Source organism: Cervus elaphus, chromosome 2 (assembly GCF_910594005.1).
Source record: "Cervus elaphus chromosome 2, mCerEla1.1, whole genome shotgun sequence".
NCBI lineage: Eukaryota > Metazoa > Chordata > Mammalia > Artiodactyla > Cervidae > Cervus > Cervus elaphus.
In genome coordinates, this window is record NC_057816.1 from 31,809,503 (window position 1) to 31,831,428 (window position 21,926).

The following is a 21,926-nucleotide window of genomic DNA, read 5'->3' on the forward strand; positions in this document are numbered from 1 at the left end:
AAGGCGAATAAGAGAGCTCTTTATGCTGAAACCTTCGAGTCCTAAATCTTGAGTGCTGAGGGGTGGGAGTGGGAAGAGACAAGGCCATGAAAGTAGGTCATTGCTCATAAATATGAGGACTCAACAAGCATTCGGAAGTACTGATGAAAAACAGTTCTGCTGCACTATGGCAAGACAGGAGGATAGAATCCAAGGTCAAGGAGACCCACTAAAGCCTGTTTTGCAATAACTCACAGAAAAGGTGATGAAGCTTGGCCTAACCCTGCAGAGGATACTCAAGAGAAGGCAGATTCACATTGTTAGTGCACGTATCTTACAAAAGCAACAAGCTTTATGCTTAATACGTTATATAGTAAATGTTTTACTCTTTACAATAGACCTTTCACAAATATTACTTCATTTGGGGTGGATGGCCCATAAAGCTACAAGATTTTTTAAAGCAAAACAAAGTCTGATCATCTTTCTATTTTCTACAGTATCTCCCAAGTTCATGATCTTACTGACTGTGGACACTAAATGTTTACACTATCAGTAATCTCTGATACAACTACAGAGTCAACTTACTATTTTGATGAGCTACCTGGGAATACTGCCTATAACAATGCATATTAAGAGTTACATATAGAATGGAAGGTTCTTTCATTCCTTAAAATATATACTGGATATATTTCAATGGCAAGATTTCTCAAGCAACGTGGTTTTAAAAATCAAAAGAATACCAAAATCCCAAGTAACAAGAGCACAGTCATGTATCAATTAATGGGTTTACTCCACAAAAAGGATAAATAGTTCTTTATCAGTACTTTGCTGTATATTAGACACTGTGATTGACATCAGGATAAGTAAGATGCTACAACTCTTGCAAAAGGGACTCAGTTGGACAGGCAGCTGGAATCTGTTAACCTACAAATATGGCACATTTACACAAGTCAAAAATTTGAGAAGCTACTCTCAATAGTCTATTCTGAAGGGCAGTAAAAGGTATCTTGCAAGTTTCTGGCAAAAATCCAGCAAGAAAAATCAAATCTCTATCACAGCTATTTTATATTCATAGATAAGAGTAAACCATATACCTAAAATACACCCAAGTGGAAAGAGTGTAATTGTTAAGTTCCTCTTTCCAAGAGACCTACTTTTTATCAATAATCTAAATAGGAAGGGAAATAAGGTTTTAGTATAAAATAGATTGAGATTAAAATCCAGGCTCTATCAACAGTGTGATCCTGTCAAGGTCAATCACCTCTCTCAATTTCAGGGTCTTCTGTAAAATGGAGGTTATCTTGCTAATAAAACTGATGAGATAAGGAAGATGTCTATCAGATCCTCATGGTGCCACAGCTACATATATAAACGCAAACCTGAAAATGGACCCAGAAAAACACGACAAGAACAAACTGGAACACAAGAAGAAAATAAAGAGAATTAAGAGCTGTTAGGAAGTAGACTGGGCTTTCCTGGTGGCTCAGTGGTAAAGAATCCGTCTGCAATGCAGGAGCCATAGAAGATGGGGGTTCAATCCCTGGGTCGGGAAGATCCCCTGGAGGAGGGCACAGCAACCCACTCCAGTATTCTTGCCTGAAGAATCCCATGGACAGAGGAGTCTGGCGGGCCACAGTTCATAGAGTTGCAAAGATTCCAACACAACTGAAGCGACTTAGCAGCAGCAGGAAGTAGATCAGTGTTCTTCAAACTGTACATAAATATTGTTTCAAGATACTTTTGTTTCAAATATATTTAAAATACCCAATATTTAAATAAAATTATTGGTGACTGATTTAATTGCCTACTTTTATTTTCTGGGTAATTAACCCTATATATAGGACACGACTGAGCGACTTCACTTTAACTTTTCACTTTCATGCACTGGAGAAGGCAATGGCAACCCACTCCAGTGTTCTTGCCTGGAGAATCCCAGGGATGGGGGAGCCTGGTGGGCTGCCGTCTATGGGGTCGCACGCACAGAGTCGGACATGACTAAAGTGACTTAGCAGCAGCAGCAGCAGGCTTTCCTGGTAGCTCAGATGGTAAAGAATCTGCCTGCAATGTGGGAGACCTGGGTTCAATCCCTGAGTTGGGAAGATCCCCTGGAGAAGGGAGAGCTACCCACTCCAGCATTCTTGCCCAACCATGGACAGAGGAGCCTGGTGGGCTACAGTCCATGGGGCCGCAAAGATTTGGACACAACTGAGCAGCTTTCACTTACAGGCTTCCCTGATAGCAGCTATCAGGGGTAAAGAATCTGTCTGCCAATGTAGGCGATGTAAGAGATGTGGGTTTGATTTGTGAGTGGGGAAGATCCCCTGGAGGAGGAAATGCCAACCCACTCCAGGCATTCCTGCCTTGGAAATCCTATGGACAGAGGAGCCTGGCAAGCTACAGTCCATGGGGTCGCAAGGGTCAGACACGACTTAGCAACTAAACAACAAACCCTATATTATACTGAATGGGCTGCCTTGTTAGGATCTGTATCCAATATGATAGTAAACACGTTGAAGTTAAGATTACTGCCAGATCAAGAGAAAATTCCCTGACTGTTGCATTTTTATATAGTGTGGAGATATATATGAATTTAATATATAGAGAAATATTTTTGTATATAAACATAAAATTCACCATTTTAGTCATTAAGTGTATAATTTAGTGGCATTAATCAATCACATTCACAATGCTGTATAATCACTGATATTTCTTATTTCCAAAAGTTTTTTTATTATCCAGACAAAAACTTTCTTTTGGCCACATCACCTGGCTTGTGGGATATTAGTTCCCCAAAGAGGGACTGAACCCAGGCCCTCGGCAGTAAAAGGGTGGAATCCCAATCACTGGACTGTCAGGGAATTCCCTTCAACAGAAGATCTTTAAGTTTTAAGCAATTAACTCCCAATTCTCCTCCCACTCTGTAGCACCTTGTAATCTCTAATCTACTTTAATATATGTTCTTTTGTGTCTGGCTTCTTTTACTTAGCATAATGTTTGCAAGGACTGCCCATGTGGTAGCAAATATAAGAAGTTCTTTCCTTTTTAAGGATGAAAAATATTGCATTGTATGAATGTATCACATTTTGTTTACTGATGGACATTTGGGTAGTGTCAACCTTTGGGCTCTTATGGATTAAGCTACAATAAATACTGGCATACAAGTGTCTGTGAGTCTGTTTTCGGTTCTTCTGAGTATACAGCGAGGTGCAGAACTGATGGGTACACAGCAGTTACATGTTTAGCTTTTTTTTTTTTGACTGTACAGCACACCATGTGGAACCTTCCCGACCAGGGATGGAGCCTGTATTAGAAGCACAGAGTCTTAACCACTGGACCACCAGGAAAGTCCTGTTTAGCTTTTTAAGGATGGGCCAAATGGTTTTCCACATCAGCTGCACCATTTTGTATTCCCATCAGTTTCAGCATCTCCACAAATTCATCAATATTTATTATTTTGCTTTAAGAGTTACCCTATTAGGTATAAAGTAATACTGTGCTTCTAATGTTCATTTCTTCAATGACTAATGATATTGATTAATCGCTATTTTTATGCAACTTCTTTCAAAACACATTGATACTAGAGTTATAGGTAAAGGAGCAATACTTCTGAGTATACAATGGAGAGGTTCTGAATAATACAAGTGTGCACACTTCGGGGGGAAAAAAAAAAACCTCTGGAGGGGAAAAGCAGGTTTCTGAAGTCTACTACAAGGGCACGCTTGCACAGAAGATTTCCCAGCCGTAATTAAGGCACTGATCCCTTCTGACTGGAACAGTCTTCAGATTTATTATCAACACAAAACATTCACTGGACCACCTGAAATTCAGAACAAAAACTAAAGCAGATGCAACTCAACAATTCTGTATCTACAAGTATAAATAATTCGGTCTAAGTTTCTGTCAATTTCCAAAAGAATGCCAGACACAGAAAAGAAGTAAAATTGTTACTGTTTTCCTGATAATTTATTTTTAATATTTAAACAACATTTGCTGGGTTCCAACTATTTGATAAGTACTATGCTGAGAGAATTCACACATACTTGCACAAGAACTGACTAAACTTACATACCTAGTAATCGGCAGAGTTCAGGTTTTTCCCCGTTAGAAATCCGGTGCTCTTACTATATTAACACATGCAGTTCACTCATGATGGTAAATCGTGGCCACTGAAGCACTGCGCGTGAGTAAACGTGTGTGCACCTAGCTGCTCAGTCATGTCCAACTCTTTGCAACCCCATGGACTGTAGCCCGCCAGGATCCTCTGTCCACGGGGATTCTCCAAGAAAGAATGCTGGAGTGGGTCGCCATGCCCTCCTCCAAGGGATCTTCCCCACCCAGGGATCAAACCCAGGTGTCCCAAACTGCAGGCAGACTCATTACCACCAGGGAAGCATGAGTAAATGGTACTCCTTAAAGAACATTTGCAGAGTTAAAAGCATGAAAATGCTTTCCAATATACAGAGCGTTAAGTATTCATTTTGTGGCACAAGACAAACCTATGTTCAATCCTTGCTTCCTCATCTACTATTTATGTGACTTTGGGAGTTATTCATTCTCCATGATCTAGTTTATGCTGTGAATTAAATGATACTGTATGTAAAATACCATAGGATCTAGTATATATTAAGTTCCCAAATATTAGCTCTTATCATTGTAACAAAAATGTAAGTTTTGGAGAAACTGAAACCCTCATAAATTGCTGATGAGAATGTAAAATAGTATAGTGACTATGGAAAACAGTTTGGCAGTTCCTCAAAAAAAAATGCCATATGACCCAGCAATTTTATACACTCCTAGGTACATAGAGAAGAAAAAAATTCATGGCCACACTTTTATATCAACATTCATAGCAGAATTCCTAATAGCCAAAAGGTGAAAAAATTCAAATGATCATCAATTGAAAATGGATAAATAAAATGTATTAACCATAAAATGGAAGAATGTTTTGCAATAAAAAGAAATGGAGTACTAATATATACTATATATAACATGAACAAACTTTCAAATCATTATACTAAATGAAGGAGACACAGAAGGCCACACACATTTTATGATTTCACCCATAAGGAATGTTCAAAACACACAAATTCATAGAGACAGAAAGGAGAGTGAGAGCTGGCCAGGATCTGAGAAGGAAGGGGCTGTGACTGGAACAGATTGCTAATGGGTACAGAGTTTCTGCTTGGGGTGATAGAAATGTTCTGGAATTACATAGTGGTATGGCTGGACAACATAATGAATATACTAAAAATCAATGAATATATTTTAATATGGAAATTTTTATGTTGTATGAATTATACCTCAATTTTAAAAAGAAAAACACAATTTAATAAACAAAGGCCAAAAAAATGAAACATAACAACCTTAGCTTATTTTTGAAAAATAAACACAGCCATATAGAACTATCTACCCCTTGTCAAAATATGTCCAAAATAACAAATGAAAAAAGATGGTCCTTATGACTTCCTAATAGATGACAAGCTGCCTAAGGAATAAAAGCAATGAGCCTTACTGAAAGTGCCATTCTGATTAAAGGTATCTATTGACAAAATGGGCTTCCCTGCTGACTCAGACTATAAAGAATCTGCCTGCAATTCAGGACACCCAGATTCAATCCTCCAACCAATAATGACAAAGAAGCTTAAGTTGAACAGTTCTATGAAGACCTACAAGACCTTCTAGAACCAATACCAAAAAAAAAAAAAAAAAAGTCCTTTCCATCACAGGGGACTGGAATGCAAAAGTAGTAAGTCAAGAGATACACCTGGAGTAACAGGCAAGTCTGGCCTTGGAGTTACAAAATGAAGCAGGGAAAAGGGTAACAGCGTTTTGCGAAGAGAATGCACTGATCATAGCAAACACCCTCTTCCAAAAACACAAGAGATGACTCTATACATGGACATCACCAAATGGTCAATACCAAAATCAGATTGATTATATTCTTCCCAGCTGAAGTTGGAGAAGCTCTATACAGTCAGTAAAAATACGACCAGGAGTTGACTGTGGCTCAGATCATGAACTCCTTTTTGCAAAACTCAGACTTAAATTGAAGAACGTAGGGAGTATCACTAGGCCATTTAGGTATGACCTAAATCAAATCCCTTACTAATTATACAGTGGAAATGACAAATAGATTAAAGGGATTAGATCTGATAGAATTCTTGAAGATCTATGGACAGAGTTTTGTGACACTGTACAGGAGGAGGTAAAAAAGCAATTCCCAAGAAAAAGAAACGCTAAAAGGCTGTCTGAGGAAGCCTTACAAATAGCTGAGAAAAGAAGAGAAACGAAAGCAAACGAGAAAAGGAGATATACCCATCTGAATGCAAAGTTTCAAAGAATAGCAAAGAGAGATAAGAAAGCCTTCCTCAATGATGAATGCAAAGAAATAGAGGAAAACAATAGAATGGGAAAGACTAGCACTCTCTTCAAGAAAATTGGAGATATCAAGGGAATATTTCAAGCAAAGATGGGCACAATAAAAGACAGAAACAGTGCAGACCTAACAGAAGCAGAAGATATTAAGAAGAGGTGGCAAGAATACACAGAAGAACTATACAAAAAAGATCTTCATGACCTGGATAACAACAATGGTATGATCACTCAGCTGTCACCTAGAGCCAGACATCCTAGAGTGTGAAATCAGGTGGGCCTTAGGAAGCATCACTACGAACAAAGCCGTAGAGGTGATGGAATTCCAGCCGAGCTATTTCAAATCCTAAAAGATGATGCTGTCGAAGTGCTGCAAATTTGGAAAACTCCACAGTGGCCACAGGACTGGAAAAGGTCAGTTTTCATTCCAATCCCAAAGAAGGGCAATGCCAACAAATGTTAAAACTACTTATTTTAAATGCTAGCAAGATTATGCTCAAAATCCTTCAAGCTAGGCTTCAACAGTACATGAACCAAGAACTTCCACATGTATAAGCTCAATTTAGAAAAGGTAGAGGAACCACAGATCAAATTGCCAGCATCTGATGGATCACAGAAAAAGGAAGAGAATTCCAGAAAAACATCTACTTCTGTTTCATTGACTACACTGAAGTCTTTGACTGTGTGGATGACAACAAACTGTGGAAAATACTTAAAGAGATGGGAATACTGGACCACCTGACCTGCCTCCTGAGAAATCTGTGTGCAGGTCAAGATGCAACAGTTAGAACCAGACATGGAACAACAGACTGGTTCCACACTGGGAAAGGAGTACGTCAAGGCTGTATACTGTCACCCTGTTTATTAACTTATTCGTACAGTACATCATGTGAAATGCCAGGATGGATGAAGCACAAGCTAGAATGAAGATTGCCTGGAGAAATATTAATAACCTCAGATATGCAGATGATACCACTCTTATGAAAGCAAAGAGGAACTGTAGAGCCTCTTTGATGAGGGTGAAAGAGAAGAGTGAAAAAGCTAGCTTAAAATTCAGCATTCAAAAAATGGAGATCATGGCATCCCATTCCATCACTTCATGGCAAATAGATGGGGAAACAATGGAAACAGTGACAGACTTGATTTTCTTGGGCTCCAAAATTGCCGCAGACAGTGACTGCAGCCATGAAATGAAAAGACACTTGCTCCTTGGAAGGAAAGCTATGACAAAATTAGCATATTAAAAAGCAGAGACTTTTGGACTCTGTGGGAGAAGGCGAGGGTGGGATGTTTCGAGAGAACAGCATGTATATTATCTATAGTGAAACAGATCACCAGCCCAGGTGGGATGCATGAGACAAGTACTTGGGCCTGGTGCACTGGGAAGACCAAGAGGAATCAGGTGGAGAGGGAGGTGGGAGGGGGGATCGCGATGGGGAATACATGTAACTCCATGGCTGATTCATGTCAATGTATGACAAAACCCACTGCAATGTTGTGAAGTAATTAGCCTCCAACTAATAAAAATAAATGAAAAAAAAATTAAAAAAAAAAAAAGCAGAGACATTACTTTGCCAACAAAGGTCCATCTAGTCAAAGCTGTGGTTTATTCAATAGTCATGTACGGATGTGAGAGTTGTACCATAAAGAAGCCTGAGCACTGCAGAATTGATGCTTTTGAACTGTGGTGTTGGAGAAGACTCTTGAGAGTCCCTTGGACTGCAAGGAGATCCAACGAGTCCATCCTAAAGGAAATCAGTCCTGAACGTTCATTGGAAGGACTGATGCTGAAGCTGAAACTCCAGTACTTTGGCCACCTGATGCAAAGAACTGACTCATTTGAAAAAGACCCTGACACTGGGAAAGACTGAAGGCAGGAGGAGAAGGGAACGACAGAGGATGAGATGGTTGGATGTCATCACTGACTCAATGGACATGAGTGTGCGTTAACTCTGGGAGATGATGAAGGACAGGGAAGCCTGGCATGCTGCAATCCATGGGGCTGCAAAGAGTCAGACACGACTGAGTGACTGAACAAGAACCATTATCTACTATAATCACTTTCCAAAGAGTTCTGCGATTATCTATTATCTTCCCTTTACTTTTGAGGGACAAATGAGGTTAATTTTCTGTGGAGTGGTAGATAGACACCCCAGAAAAGACACATTAGGTTATTTTCTACTAAATGTCATTATCCCTCTAGTACTGAACACCAGGAAATACTCTGCTTATCCAAATAAACATACTTATTTTTACATTTTAACATTTCTTAAAATCAAGAGCCTTTTAAAATCCATTGATCACTACATTCAGTGTGACAGTATTTCTTTTTTCACTGAAAAACTGTCTCTAAATCACTGGTATGGCATGCACCAAAGAAATCACAAAACTGAAGAAAAATAGCAGTAATAAATTACCATTTGTCTCTTAGAAATAATTCAGAGCTAAAGGAAATCAATTCCTTTAAAGGATAATTAATTAAAAATTAGCTTTTCTATTACATTTAGGGCCTTTTTACTGCTGCGTTTGGGCAGGAGGCAGGGTGGCAGGAATTTGTTGAATTTGTTGAAGGCACGTGTCTGTTTATCCATGGTAAGATGTCTTAACTTGCTCATGTGGTATCTAAAGTCATTAGCAATCACAGCAAACAGAGGAGTTTCATGGAAGCATAAGAGTTTATTGGCAGAGAAGTTTTTTTATGACTCACCAAGTAAAAGCAATGTGAAGCCCAACAAGGCCAAGGTCAATCCAACTAAGGGGTTAACATATCTCTGCAGAACTGCTATTTTAAATTTCTACTAACTAGATTTCTTTATTTTTAGGAGGGTAACTTCACCTTAAAAGTCACCAGCTAGATTTTCAGGTTCCTTTACATACTGGATGATATTGAAGCATATATGTTAGCAAGTCCAGGATAGAGCACAACAATGAATGCCCTTCTTGAGGTGAGCTGCTAGACACCTCTCTTTGCCTCTATCAGGTATCAAGACTTACTGACTCTACCTTCCAAATATTGATAGCTCTCACCTAAATCCTTTTCCTTCCATGTTGCTGCTGTTTACTCAGTCGTGTCCAACTCTTTGCAATCCCATGGACTATAGCCCGCCAAGCTCCTCTGTCCATTGGATTTCCCAGGCAAGAATACTGGAATGGATTGTCATTTCCTTCTCCAGAGGATCTTCCTGATCCAGGGATCAAACCTGCAACTCCAGCATTGCAGGTGGATTCTTTACCATCTGAGCCACCAGGGAAGCCCTTTCTTTCCATACTTACTGCCAAAATCTTAGTTCAGGCCTCTTAATTGGTTGGTTGAATTACTACAGTAACTTTCTTTCACATGAACCCTAGGCTTCCACTCATTGCCATTCTCCATAATTATAGTGAAATCAAACTATTGGTAATTTCCTAGCAAATTTCTGCTCATTCTACAGGTCTCAGTTAACTGTTTAAGAGAAACACAACAAGACACGGCGAACATGCCCTTGCTGACTGATTTGTGATAGCAGTGTCGTCTGCTAAACTAGGGTTGGAGGAAAAGCTTAGATTGGTAACATCTGCTATGAGCCAAAGACCAAGGTCTAACAGATGATGGATATTTGCTCTAGATTTAAACAGAATTTGCTCTCCATAATACAAATGTACAACAGTATCACTTTGAGAAAGATAAAAGATCAAAAGCCATGTTAACAGGGAAAGTAAAATTTCCATTAGAAAAATATCTAATGTAACCAATAAATAGAAGTAAGAAGTAAACACGGAGTTAATCTTATTAGCAGTCAAGTGAAAGAAAACTGAAATAATTTAAATAATTAATTCACCTAACATTGATGTATAAAAGCTGCAAAAAGCATTCAAGATGCTTATAATTTACAACAAAGACAAATATAAGGGGCAATACCAACAGTATTTTAAAGCACTAAATTCAGGAAGCCCTGGGCTTGAAAGCTGGCTCTGCCATTTCTAGCAATGTGAGATCTGTCTGGTTATTCAGTTTCTCAAAATCAACTACCTTGTGCATAAGAGGAGGATAATATTTAGTTCAAAAGCGAGCTATGTAAGGAAAGTATTAAACACAGTTCCTGGTACATAGTGTACATGCAATAAAAAATATATGGTAATTTCTATAATGGAGTTACACATAAATACATGGAGGAACATTTGGAATGTCTTCCTGTGAAAAGAAAGGTCTCAAGAAGAAAGTTAATACTTGAGGTTATATTTAAAGGATAACTGTTTGACAAGCAAACAAGTTCGTGCGAAGGCATCCTAGGCAGAAGATACAGTATATGCAAATACTCTAAGGAATGAAGAAGATCCCATGTTCCGTGAATGACACAGAATATGAGTCAAGTAGCAGGGTACACAAGAGAGACTGCCATTAGATGTGGCTAAAGAAACTGGCTAAATCATTAAGAGTTTTGAATGCTATGACAGAGTTTAGATTTTTAAGAGAAAGAGAATCACTAAATAACTCTTAAAGTGATATAACAGCTACTTTTAAACCTTTGTGTTTAATATGCCAGAATCACGGTTTGAGGTCACGATGTTGGTGGGGATATGAATACATCATGGATTCAATATGTATGAGAAGATCAAGGAATAAGATAATTTGGCTTTTGATACATGTTGAGTTTGATTTTGCTACAAGAAACAGTTCACTAGGCAGTCAGTAGGATATAATGGCAATGTTTGTAATCTGGTATAAGAGCCTGAAGTAGACTAAAGCTTTGGGAGTCAGTGTTTGATGAAACTTTTTCTAGCAATCAACTTTTAAGGAAACTGATTACTTAGCGACTCCATACAAATACATTTGTTCAGTCACTCCACATGCTTAGAGCTGGGTAAGTGGTGGTCCAAAAGATAGACATTGTTCCAATCTGCTTATGAACCAGCAGATAACTAATATGAGAGATACTGAAAAACAGGCAAAGGCAGCTCTGCAGCAAGTATAGATATGCTCTTTACTCATCCTTGTCCTTTTTATCTATCCAGCAGATGAATACCAAGTGGCTTTCTGGTATTCAAATTTCATAAAGAACAAAACTAAGAGAAATAGAGAAATAGATGGTTAATGTGCTTTCTAGGCCAGGTGTCAAAACTTTTTCCTGTAAACAGCTGATAGTATTTTAGGCTTTGTTGATCATATAGTTCATTAAACAGATCACTGACCATTGCACTGTACAGCTTGAAAACAGTCAGACCATACATAGATGAACAGGAGCAATGTCAAATACTAGTTTATTTACAAAACCAAGGAGCTACCTGGATTTGGCTATCATGTGCCAGTTTCTTCTCTAGACTATCAACAGTACTCTTAACAATGTAGAGAGAAGAATGGCTAAAATTCCTTATACAGCTTTTGACCACAGAAAAACTTGTACTTTGATTTTTAAATTATATTTCTAGCAAAACTATAACATAACTTTACATAAAGTTTATTATCAAATATTGATCAATTATACCCAGTATTGATACTATTACCAGGTTTCACATAAAATGTCCACGCCTGATGATTTAGAGAAGAAAACAATATACACAAATAATCATAAGGTTCATTTTTAAAACAATGATTTCTTTCTTACTGCCCATAAAGAAAACTTCATTGCTTTTAAGGTTACAAAGTCAGAAAAACCTTGGTTGGTAACTTAGTTTTGTGTCCTTTGCAAAGTTATTTATAATCACAGTTCATTCACTCAGCAAATAATTATTAAGCACCGATGTGTCAAGCACTGTACTATGCATGATATTTATCAAGGGTGAGCAAACTTTTTTTGTAAAGGACCTGACAGTAAATATTAGGCTTTGCAGGCCAGGAGGTTAAATCAAGAATCTTTTACTGGCATCTATGTAAGGAGAGAAAACATTTCCACATATTCTTTGATGAAATTTAAAATACAATAACTATATGTGATATACTAGGTAGTATATATACATTATGTTATGTGTAATATCTAATAATTAATAATTGTACAATTTTTGTAATTCATATATACTAATGAGATGCAGAGAATTATTTGGGGGTAGAGAATAGCTGACTTAATTGGAATTCAAAGTATTCACTCTTTCAAGAAACTGATTGTAAATGTTGTTTGTAAAAGAATATTCTTGACTCACAAACCTTTATGAAAATAGGCAGGGGGCCATAATTTGAGGGCTTTTGATGTATATGAAAGTGAATAAGGCATACAAGGTCTAGTTCTCATGAATTCTGATGAAGGATAGACATTTTTAAAAAGACAATTCCAGTTTTGTCATCTGTAAAATGGGGATATCCATCTATGAACCTACTCCTGCTGAGTTTGCGTTGAGTTCACATACAGAAGGTACTTTCTCCTTCCTTTTTTTATAAAGGACTGTATTCAAGGCCATAAAAATGTGAAGACTAAATAAAGTGGCCCAGACAGCAACAAACAGAATACAACTTAGATTCCGTAGAGTCATCACAGTAAAGACACCTCCATGTTAAGCGTATCTTCATTTGTTTTGTGATTCATATAAAGCCATCTATTTTTGCCTTCAGAATTTAAGAAACAACCTACCAGGTCAGTAAGCATGTTAAGAGATTTTGTTGTGTGGTAGAAGGAGAAGAGGAGAAGTGGACGACAGAGGATGAGATGGTTGGATGGCATCACCGACTCATTAGACATGAGTTTGAGCAAATTCTGGGAGATAGTGGAGGACAGGGAAGCCTGGCATGTTGCAATTCAGGGGGTAGCAAAGAGTCAGACACAACTTAGCAACTGAACAACATTAACTGAATTAATTAATATTAAGCTTTTACATATCTTAAAACAAGGTAATAATATAAGTTTTGATAGTATCTTCAGAATATATCATCTTTAACAGCCTTCTTCTCGAAGCCAACGTCAGACATTAGTTTTGAGTCCATTCATACGTTATTTCATTAAATTCTCACAATTCTGAAAGATGAATGTTAATATTTAATAACATTGCATTTTCCCCAGATTTACAGATCAATCAGCTTAGATTCAGACAAGTGATAAAAGTCTCCTGACATCAACAGTGCTGAGAAACCAAGAAGGGAGCACAGATTTTCTAACATCAGAACTCTAGATAGGGGCTTCCCTGCTGGCTCAGTGGTAAAAGAATCTGCCTGCCAGTGCAGGAGACACGGGTTTGATCCCTGGTCTGGGAGGATTCCATACGACAGAACTACTGAGACAGCACTCTAGAGCCCAGGAACCACAACTGCTGAGCCCACATGCCACAGCCACTGAAGCCCGTGTGCCCTAGAGCCCATGCTCCCCAACAAGAGAAGCTATTGCAATCAGAAGCCTATGTACCAAAACCCAGTTCAGTTCAGGCGCTCAGTCGTGTCCGACTCTTTGCAACCCCATGGACTGCAGCAGGCCAGGCTTCCCTGTCCATCATCAACTCCCGGGGTTTACTCAAACTTATGTCTATCGCGTCGGTGATGCCATCCAACCATCTCCTCCTCTGTCGTTCCCTTCTCCTCCCGCCTTCAATCTTTCCCAGCATCAGGGTCTTTTCCAAGAAGCACCAAAACTAGAGAGAGCCCATGTCCTGCAACAAAGTCCCAGCAGAGTCAAAATAAAAAATATTTTAATTAAAAAAAAAGTTAATGGAGAGTTTATAGTTATTTAAATAAAATAGTAGCGACATTAGCATATCAAAAAAAGATAAGGGAAATATACATTTATATATAAGAGTGTGTATGTGTGTATAAACTTTACAGGGTAGCAAAAGTCTTAAAAATCAGGCGGAAAAAAGGACAGTAAACATACATATGAAGTTAGCAAATCCCTATAAATATCTAAGTAGAAAAATTATTTTTTAATACGAAAGAACGAAGTATGTTCTCCTACATGATAGGATGAAATTAGAAATCAAAAACAGTTTCCTGTTGGGGAAACTCAGAAACATTGGGGAAATTCAGAAACGTGGAAACAACATACTACTAAATAACCAATAGATCAAAAAAGAAATCAGAAAGGAAAAGAGAAAATACTTAGAAATGAATGAAAATGAAAAACAATGTGCCAATTTATACGATGCAGCTAAGCAGGGATTAGATGGAAGAGCTGAAAATAAATATATTGGAAAAAAAGGAATACCTCAAACTGATAACCTAAACTTTCACTTTAAGGTAAGAAGAACTAAACACAAAGCAAGTGAAAGGAAGAAAATAATCAAACAGAAAAACAACAGAAATTCAATTAAACCAAAAGTAGTAGGTTCTTAAAAAGATAAAATTTTACAAAGCTCTAACTAGACTGACCAGGAAAAAAGAGAACACTAAATCAGTAAAAAGAGGAAAGAAATGAGGAACATTACTACAGACTTTGGAAAAGTAAGAATTGTAAGTGAATGCTATGAACAATTGTATGCCAATAATCCCCTGGAGAAGGGAATAGCTACCCATTCCAGTATTCTGGCCTGGAGAATTCCATGAATTCCATGGCCTGGAGAATTCCATGTAGCCTGGTAGGCTACAGTCCCTGGGGTCACAAAAAGTTGGACACAACTGAGCAACTTCACTTCACTTCAAAACAGTTAATCTAGTATGAACAGTTTCCTGCAAAGGCACAAATACTGAACTTGACACAAGAAGAAATACAAATCTGAATAAACCAGTAACAACTAAAGAGACTGGTTTAACAAACAAAAAAATTTTCAACAAAGAAAAGCCCAAGCCCACATGGCTTCACTGCTCAATTCTAATCCCTCACAAACATCCATAAAAAAAATAAAAGCAGAGGAAACATTTCTCAATTCAACATTAGACCAGCATTGCCCAGATTTTAAAACCAAAGATACCTCAAGAAAAAGAAAATCGATATCTATTATGAACATAGGCACAAAAATCTTCGAAAATAAATTAACAAATCAAACCTAACAACATATAAAAAAGATTGCGGTCCATGACCAAATGGGATTGAATGCAGGATTGCAAGGTTTCAACATGTGAAAACTAATCAATGTAACACACTACAGATCAATAAAGGACAAAATTCACGTGGTTATCTCAATAGATGCAGAAAAAAACACTTGACAAAATCCAACAGCTTTCATGAGAGAAATACTCAACAAACCAGGGGGGAAAAGAGGATTTCCTCAACTGATAAAGGACATCAATGAAAAACCCTCAAATAACATACATACATAATAAAAGCTGAAAGACCAAAAACTTTCTCCCTAGGATCAGGAACATGACAAAGATGTCTGCTCTCATCATTTCCATCCAACAGTGTATTAGAAGTTCCAGGAAAGCAATTACACAAGAAAAATAAATAAAGGATATCCAGACTGAAGAGGAAGTAAATGTTTGCAGATGACCTAATCATGTACATAGAAAATCTTAAGAATTTACTATAGAAAAAGCTATTTGAGCTAATAAATGACTTTGGCAAAGTTGCAACATATAAGACCAATATACAATGATCAGTTGTATTTCCACAACACTAGAAATTAATGATATGAAAATGAAATTAAGAAAATTCCATTTACAATACCATCAAAAATGGCAAAATGCTAAGGAATAAAGTCTAAGACCAGAGTTCGAAAACTGCAAAATAATTTTTTTAATTTTACTTATTTTTAGGCCACATCACATAGTACATGGGATCCTAGTTCCCTAACAATGGATTGAACCTGTGCCCCTGCATTGGAAGTGCAGGGTGGCCAAGGAAGCACCCACAAAATACTGTTGAAAGGAATTACAGACTTACATATTTTGAAAGACATCTCATGTTCATGGATCAGAGAACTTACTATTATTAAGAAGCCAATACTCCCCAAATTCATCTACAAATTATATACAATCCCTATACAAATTCTAACTGGCATTTTCGCAGATGTTGATCCTCAAGGATAAGCTTAAGGATAAGGAAATGAAAGTGATGCAGAATAGCCAAAACAATTTTGTAAAAGATAAACAATTTAAATACTTGCCACAAAGCTACAATAACCAAGACGATATGAGTGTGCTGTGTGCTTAGTCACTCAGTCACGTCCAACTCTTTGTGACCCTGTGAACCACAGCCCACCAGGCTCCTCTGTCCATGGGGATTCTCCAGGCAAGAATACTGGAGTGGATTCACATGCCCTCCTCCTGGGGATCTTCCCAACCCAGGGATCAAAGCCAGGTCTATCACATCGCAGGTGGATTCTTTACTGTCTGAGCCACCACAGCAACCAAGACTATATGATACTAGCATAAATAACAACATCAAAGTCAATAGAATGAAGACTTCAGAAATAAACTCTCACACTCATGGTCGACTGACTTTCTACAAGGATGTAAAGGCAATCCAGTGAGGGGAAAAAATAATGTTTTTGACAAATCATAACAGAACAAACAGATATCTATCTGTGAAAGAATATAGCTGAACTCCTATCTAAGAGTATATTCAAAAATTAAATGGGTTAGATCTAAATTTAAGAGCTAAAAGTATAAAGGCTCTCAAAACATAGGATTAGATTTTCACGATCCTGTGCTGGGCAATGACTTCTTATATATGACACTGAAGCACTAGCCACAAAGGAAAAAAATTGGAGTTAATCTAAATTAAAACTTCCATGCATCAAAAGACATTACACAGAAACTGAAAAGATAACACACATAATTGGAGAAGATATTTGTGAACCATAAATCTGTTAAGTGTCTAGTATGCAGCATATATTAAAAAAAACCTCAAAAACAAAGACAGTCAATTAAAAGATGGACAAGGATATGAACAGACATTTTTCCAAAGAAGACACACAAGCACATGAGAAAAAGGCTCAACATCATTTAGACATTAAGGGAAATGCAAATCAAAACCACAATGAGGTAACACTTCATCTCCACTGGGATAAATAAAATCAATCATTTGATAACAAGTATTGGTAAGGAGGGATGTGGAAAAGTTGGAGCCCTTATAGGTTCCTAGGGGAAATGTAAATCATTGGAGCTGTTCTGGAAAAAGTCTGGTAGTTTCTCAAAAAGTTAAAAAATTACCATATGACCTACCAATTTTACCCTTAGATAAATATTCAAAAAATTGACCACATCTACCAAAACACTTGTTAACAAATGTTCATAGCAGTTATAATAGCCAAAAGACAGAAAGAAGTCAAATATCATAAACTGATAAATGGATAAAATGTAGTATTATCCACATAAGAGACTATTAATCAGGCTCAAAAAGGAACAAAGTTCTGATACATGCTACAACATAAATGAGCCTTAAAAACATTATGCTAATGGAAAGAAGCCAAACACAAAGGCTACAAATTGTAATTCTATTTATATGAAACCTCCAGAATATGCAAATCCATAGAGTCAGAAAAGAGATCAGTGGTTGCTAAGGACTAGGGAAGGAGGAAGTAACTGCAGATGGGTATGAGGGTTTCTTTCTGGGGCAATGAAGAGGTTCTGTTTTAGATAATGGTGATGGTTGCACAACCTTATGATATACTAAAAAACACTGGACTGCACACTTTCAAAGAGCAAATTTTATGTTACGTGAATATATTTCAATTAAAAACACTCAGAATCTGTGGTTATGACCATAAAACTTAAGGGTTTTGAAGTCATCTTGTTCTAATTTCCACATTTTATGAAGAAACTGAGATACAAGGGGGGCAAAAGTAGATCATCCATGGATCCAAAGTTTGTTAACAGCAGAGCTGAGATCAGTCCTGGGTGTTCATTGGAAGGACTGATGCTGAAGCTGAAACTCCAATACTCTGGCCACCTCATGTGAAGAGCTGACTCATTGGAAAACACCCTGATGCTGGGAGGGATTGGGGGAAGGAGGAGAAGGGGACGACAGAGGATGAGATGGCTGGATGGCATCACTGACTCGATGGGCATGAGTCTGAATAAACTCCGGGAGTTGGTGATGGACAGGGAGGCCTGGCGTGCTGCAATTCACAGGGTCGCAATGAGTTGGACATGACTGAGCGACTGAACTGAACTGACACATACTATGTGATCTCAAAGAAAAATGACAACTTTGTTGGGTCTTGTCTGTACCTTAACTAAGTTGACTAGGACGATTTTAAGGAACAGCTGAGAGGAAACATGAAGAGTCCTGAGCACCGTGTTTGGCACAAAAGATATGGAACCCTCTAAAATCTTTAGGACTCTAGACCAGTGCATAGTTGCTGCAGAAGTTATAGTAATCATATGGATTTCTGGTTCATATTTTGCAACTTTTAGGAGAACATTTGAAAAGTCAGAGCACATTATGAAACATAACATCAATTTATGCTAGATAGAATAATATTTCAGAGAAGGTGATTTATAAATATTTACCTTGATCAAGTATTTTTCCCATCTGTCTGCTGTAACAGATTTGCCAATCTTCCTCATCAACTTCAAATGGAGCTCCACCAATTCTTTCGGTACTTAAAAGGAAGAAAAAATACTGTTAGTCGGCGAAATAAAACATTTCTAATGAGATTATTGGGGGAAAAAAAAGAATTTTCCTGAAAGATGACTACTTTTTCAATACAGATGTTGATCTAGTTATCTTTTAGACCTCTGAATCAGAAAAGACTACACTAGGATAAGAAACAACTAAAAACCACTTTCTTAAAGATAAGCAAGAATATTCACGTTTTCTTTCAAAACATCAACAACTGAGAGTGAACTCTAGAATTCCCTGGTGGTCCAGTGGCTAAGGCCCCATGCTTCCACTGCAGCTTGATCCCTGGTTGGGGAACTAAGATCCCACACGCTGCACACAGCCAAAAAAATAGGGGGAGAAAAGGAGGGGGTGGTGAACTCTAAATGTAGACATTTGGGTGATGACGTATCAACGCAGGGTTCATTCATTTTACCAAATGTACCACGATACTGTGGAATGTGGACAGTGAGAGAGGTTGTATTAATATATTCCTAGGGGAAGAGCGTATATATGAACTCTCTATACTTTGTGCTGAATTTCTTTGTGTGAATCTAAAACTGCTCTAAAAAATAAAGTCTATAAAAAAAATCAAGTAAAAGCAATTAACCATACCATTAAAATTTCTACTGTATGTTTCTCATATTTGGTTTCTTGACTATGACTGCAAACCAAGACATGGATTCACAGAATTAGAAAGGGATCAATGAATATAAATTCCTATTGATAGGTATCTCAGAAATAGAGCCTAATCGTTTTCAAACTATTGCGGAAAACTATCCTTCTGATCTATTCCTTACCTAATGTGCTAAACTCCTCTAAAACATCCCTATAAATCTTTGCTTGACAAGCTTTAGGGACAGAACATTTACTTAACCTTAGAAAATTCTAATGATTAGAAAGTTACCCTTATAAAAAGTAAAACCTCTGCCTACTTACATCTTCCTCTCCCTGGCCTGGTTCTTGCTCTTATTTTCTAGTTTCAAAGAAATTATTTTTCAAAAAATTATTTTTCAAAAAATATATTTTCAATTCCTCTTTTAATAGAACCTTCAAATATTTGAAGATAGCTATATTTCTGCTTTATTGACTATGCCAAAGCCTTCGACTGTGTGGATCACAATAAACTGTGGAAAATTCTGAAAGAGATAGGAATACCATTCTCATTCTCTTGAGAAACCTGTATGCAGGTCAGGAAGCAACAGTTAGAACTGGACATGGAACAACAGACTGGTTACAAATAGGAAAAGGAGTACGTCAAGGCCATATATTGTCACCCTGCTTATTTAACTTATATGCAGAGTACATGATGAGAAACGTTGGGCTGGAAGAAGCACAAGCTGGAATCAAGATTGCCGAAAGAAATATCAATAACCTCAGATATGCAGATGACACCACCCTTATGGCTGAGAGTGAAGAGGAACTAAAAAGCCTCTTGATGAAAGTGAAAGAGGAAAGTGAAAAGTTGGCTTAAAACTTAACATTCAGAAAACTAAGATCATGGCATCTGGTCCCATCACCTCATGGGAAATAGATGGGGAGACAGTAGTAAGAGTGTCAGACTTCATTTTTTGGGGCTCCAAGATCACTGCAGATGGTGACTGCAGCCATGAAATTAAAAGACGCTTACTCCTTGGAAGGAAAGTTATGACCAACCTAGATAGCATATTAAAAAGCAGAGACATTACTTTGCCAACAAAGGTCCGTCTGGTCAAGGCTATGGTTTTTCCAGTGGTCATGTATGGATGTGAGAGTTGGACTACAAAGAAAGCTGAGCGCCAAAGAATTGATGCTTTTGAACTGTGCTGTTGGAGAAGACTCTCGAGAGTCCCTTGGACTGCAGGGAGATCCAACCAGTCCATCCTGAAGGAGATCAGCCCTGGGTGTTCATTGGAAGGACTGATGTTGAAGCTGAAACTCCAGTACTTTGGCCACCTCATGCAAAGAGTTGACTCATTGGAAAAGACCCTGATGCTGGGAGGGATTGAGGGCAGGAGAAGAAGGGGGCGACAGAGGATGAGATGGCTGGATGGCATCACCGACTTGATGGGCATGAGTTTGAGTAAACTTCGGGAGCTGGTGGATGGTCAGGGAGGCCTGGCGTGCTGCGATTCATGGGGTCGCAAAGAGTCGGACGTGACTGAGCAACTGAACTGAACTGAACTGAACTGATATCTTCCCTAAAGTTTTCCCTTTCAACTATGTAAACAACCAGAGTTCCTCCAAATATCCTCTGGGCATGAGCCTGATTATGTGGTATAAATGTATTAATTAGACCTGAGGGAAATAAAAGACACATACATTTAGCATTTCCCAAATACTGCTAGTAACCTAGGAGAAATTACATTTATTCTATCTAAAAAGTTTCCATAATCAAATATATTAGGAAAATGCTGTATCAAAAAATATATACTTATTTTTACTATAGAACTTCCTGAAGCCTTTACTGATTATAGTCTTACGTGCAGTCTTATATTCCTATCTTGGATATAGTCTGCAGCATTCTCTAATATATTTGGTCATGGAATCTTTTTCTGTGAAACATGTAACACCTTGCAGTATACAAGGGCTCTGAAGTACAGGTTGAAAGGTGACTAATTTTTTTTTTTCAGTTATTATTTCAGACTCTTTATTCTCCACTAAAGTCACTTCTAACTTGAAATGACCCTGAAGTATAAAAACATTTTCCCATTCAACAAACGTCTGTGAGTCCACCTATATTAGTAAGCAAGAAATAGTAGCTACCTTTAATAAACCTACTTGAGGGACTCTTCTCAGAGGGGTAAACAGTGGGTGAGCTGGAGGTAAGGGGAAGAAGCACAGGGGGGATGATTAGAAACAAGTAAACTGACAATTAAACTCAGCCAAGACCAGAATGTATGGGACTGAGGGTACAGTGGAGAAAAGGGGGGAAGGACATTGCTTACCAAAGTAATAAGACATAAGAGGCTGAAAAACAAAGTGAGCATGGAACTGGAAGCACCCAGGTAAGGGGCATGATCATGTAGAACCTTATAAGGCCAGGCTACAAAGTTTACATTTTATTCAAAAGATACAAGAGAATGCTCTATAATTTAGAAAGCTCTCAAAAACTGAACTGCAGGAAAACAGATTGCTTTTATTTGCTTATTTGTTTTAGGTAGTGGTATGCAGGGTAGAGACTAGATATAAATTCAGGAAAATATCAATCCAGAAAGATGG

General features: G+C 37.8%; 1 protein-coding gene across 1 annotated transcript in view; it reads right to left on the minus strand.

Moving 5' to 3' along the window:
- The window catches only part of RSF1 (remodeling and spacing factor 1), a 151,330-nt gene that overhangs the window by 74,967 nt on the left and 54,437 nt on the right, over window positions 1-21,926 (minus strand). The window contains exon 2 of the mRNA XM_043875457.1: window positions 18,635-18,726. Within this exon, the coding sequence (XP_043731392.1) occupies window positions 18,635-18,726 (92 nt within the window). The remainder of the gene's footprint in view (window positions 1-18,634; window positions 18,727-21,926) is intronic.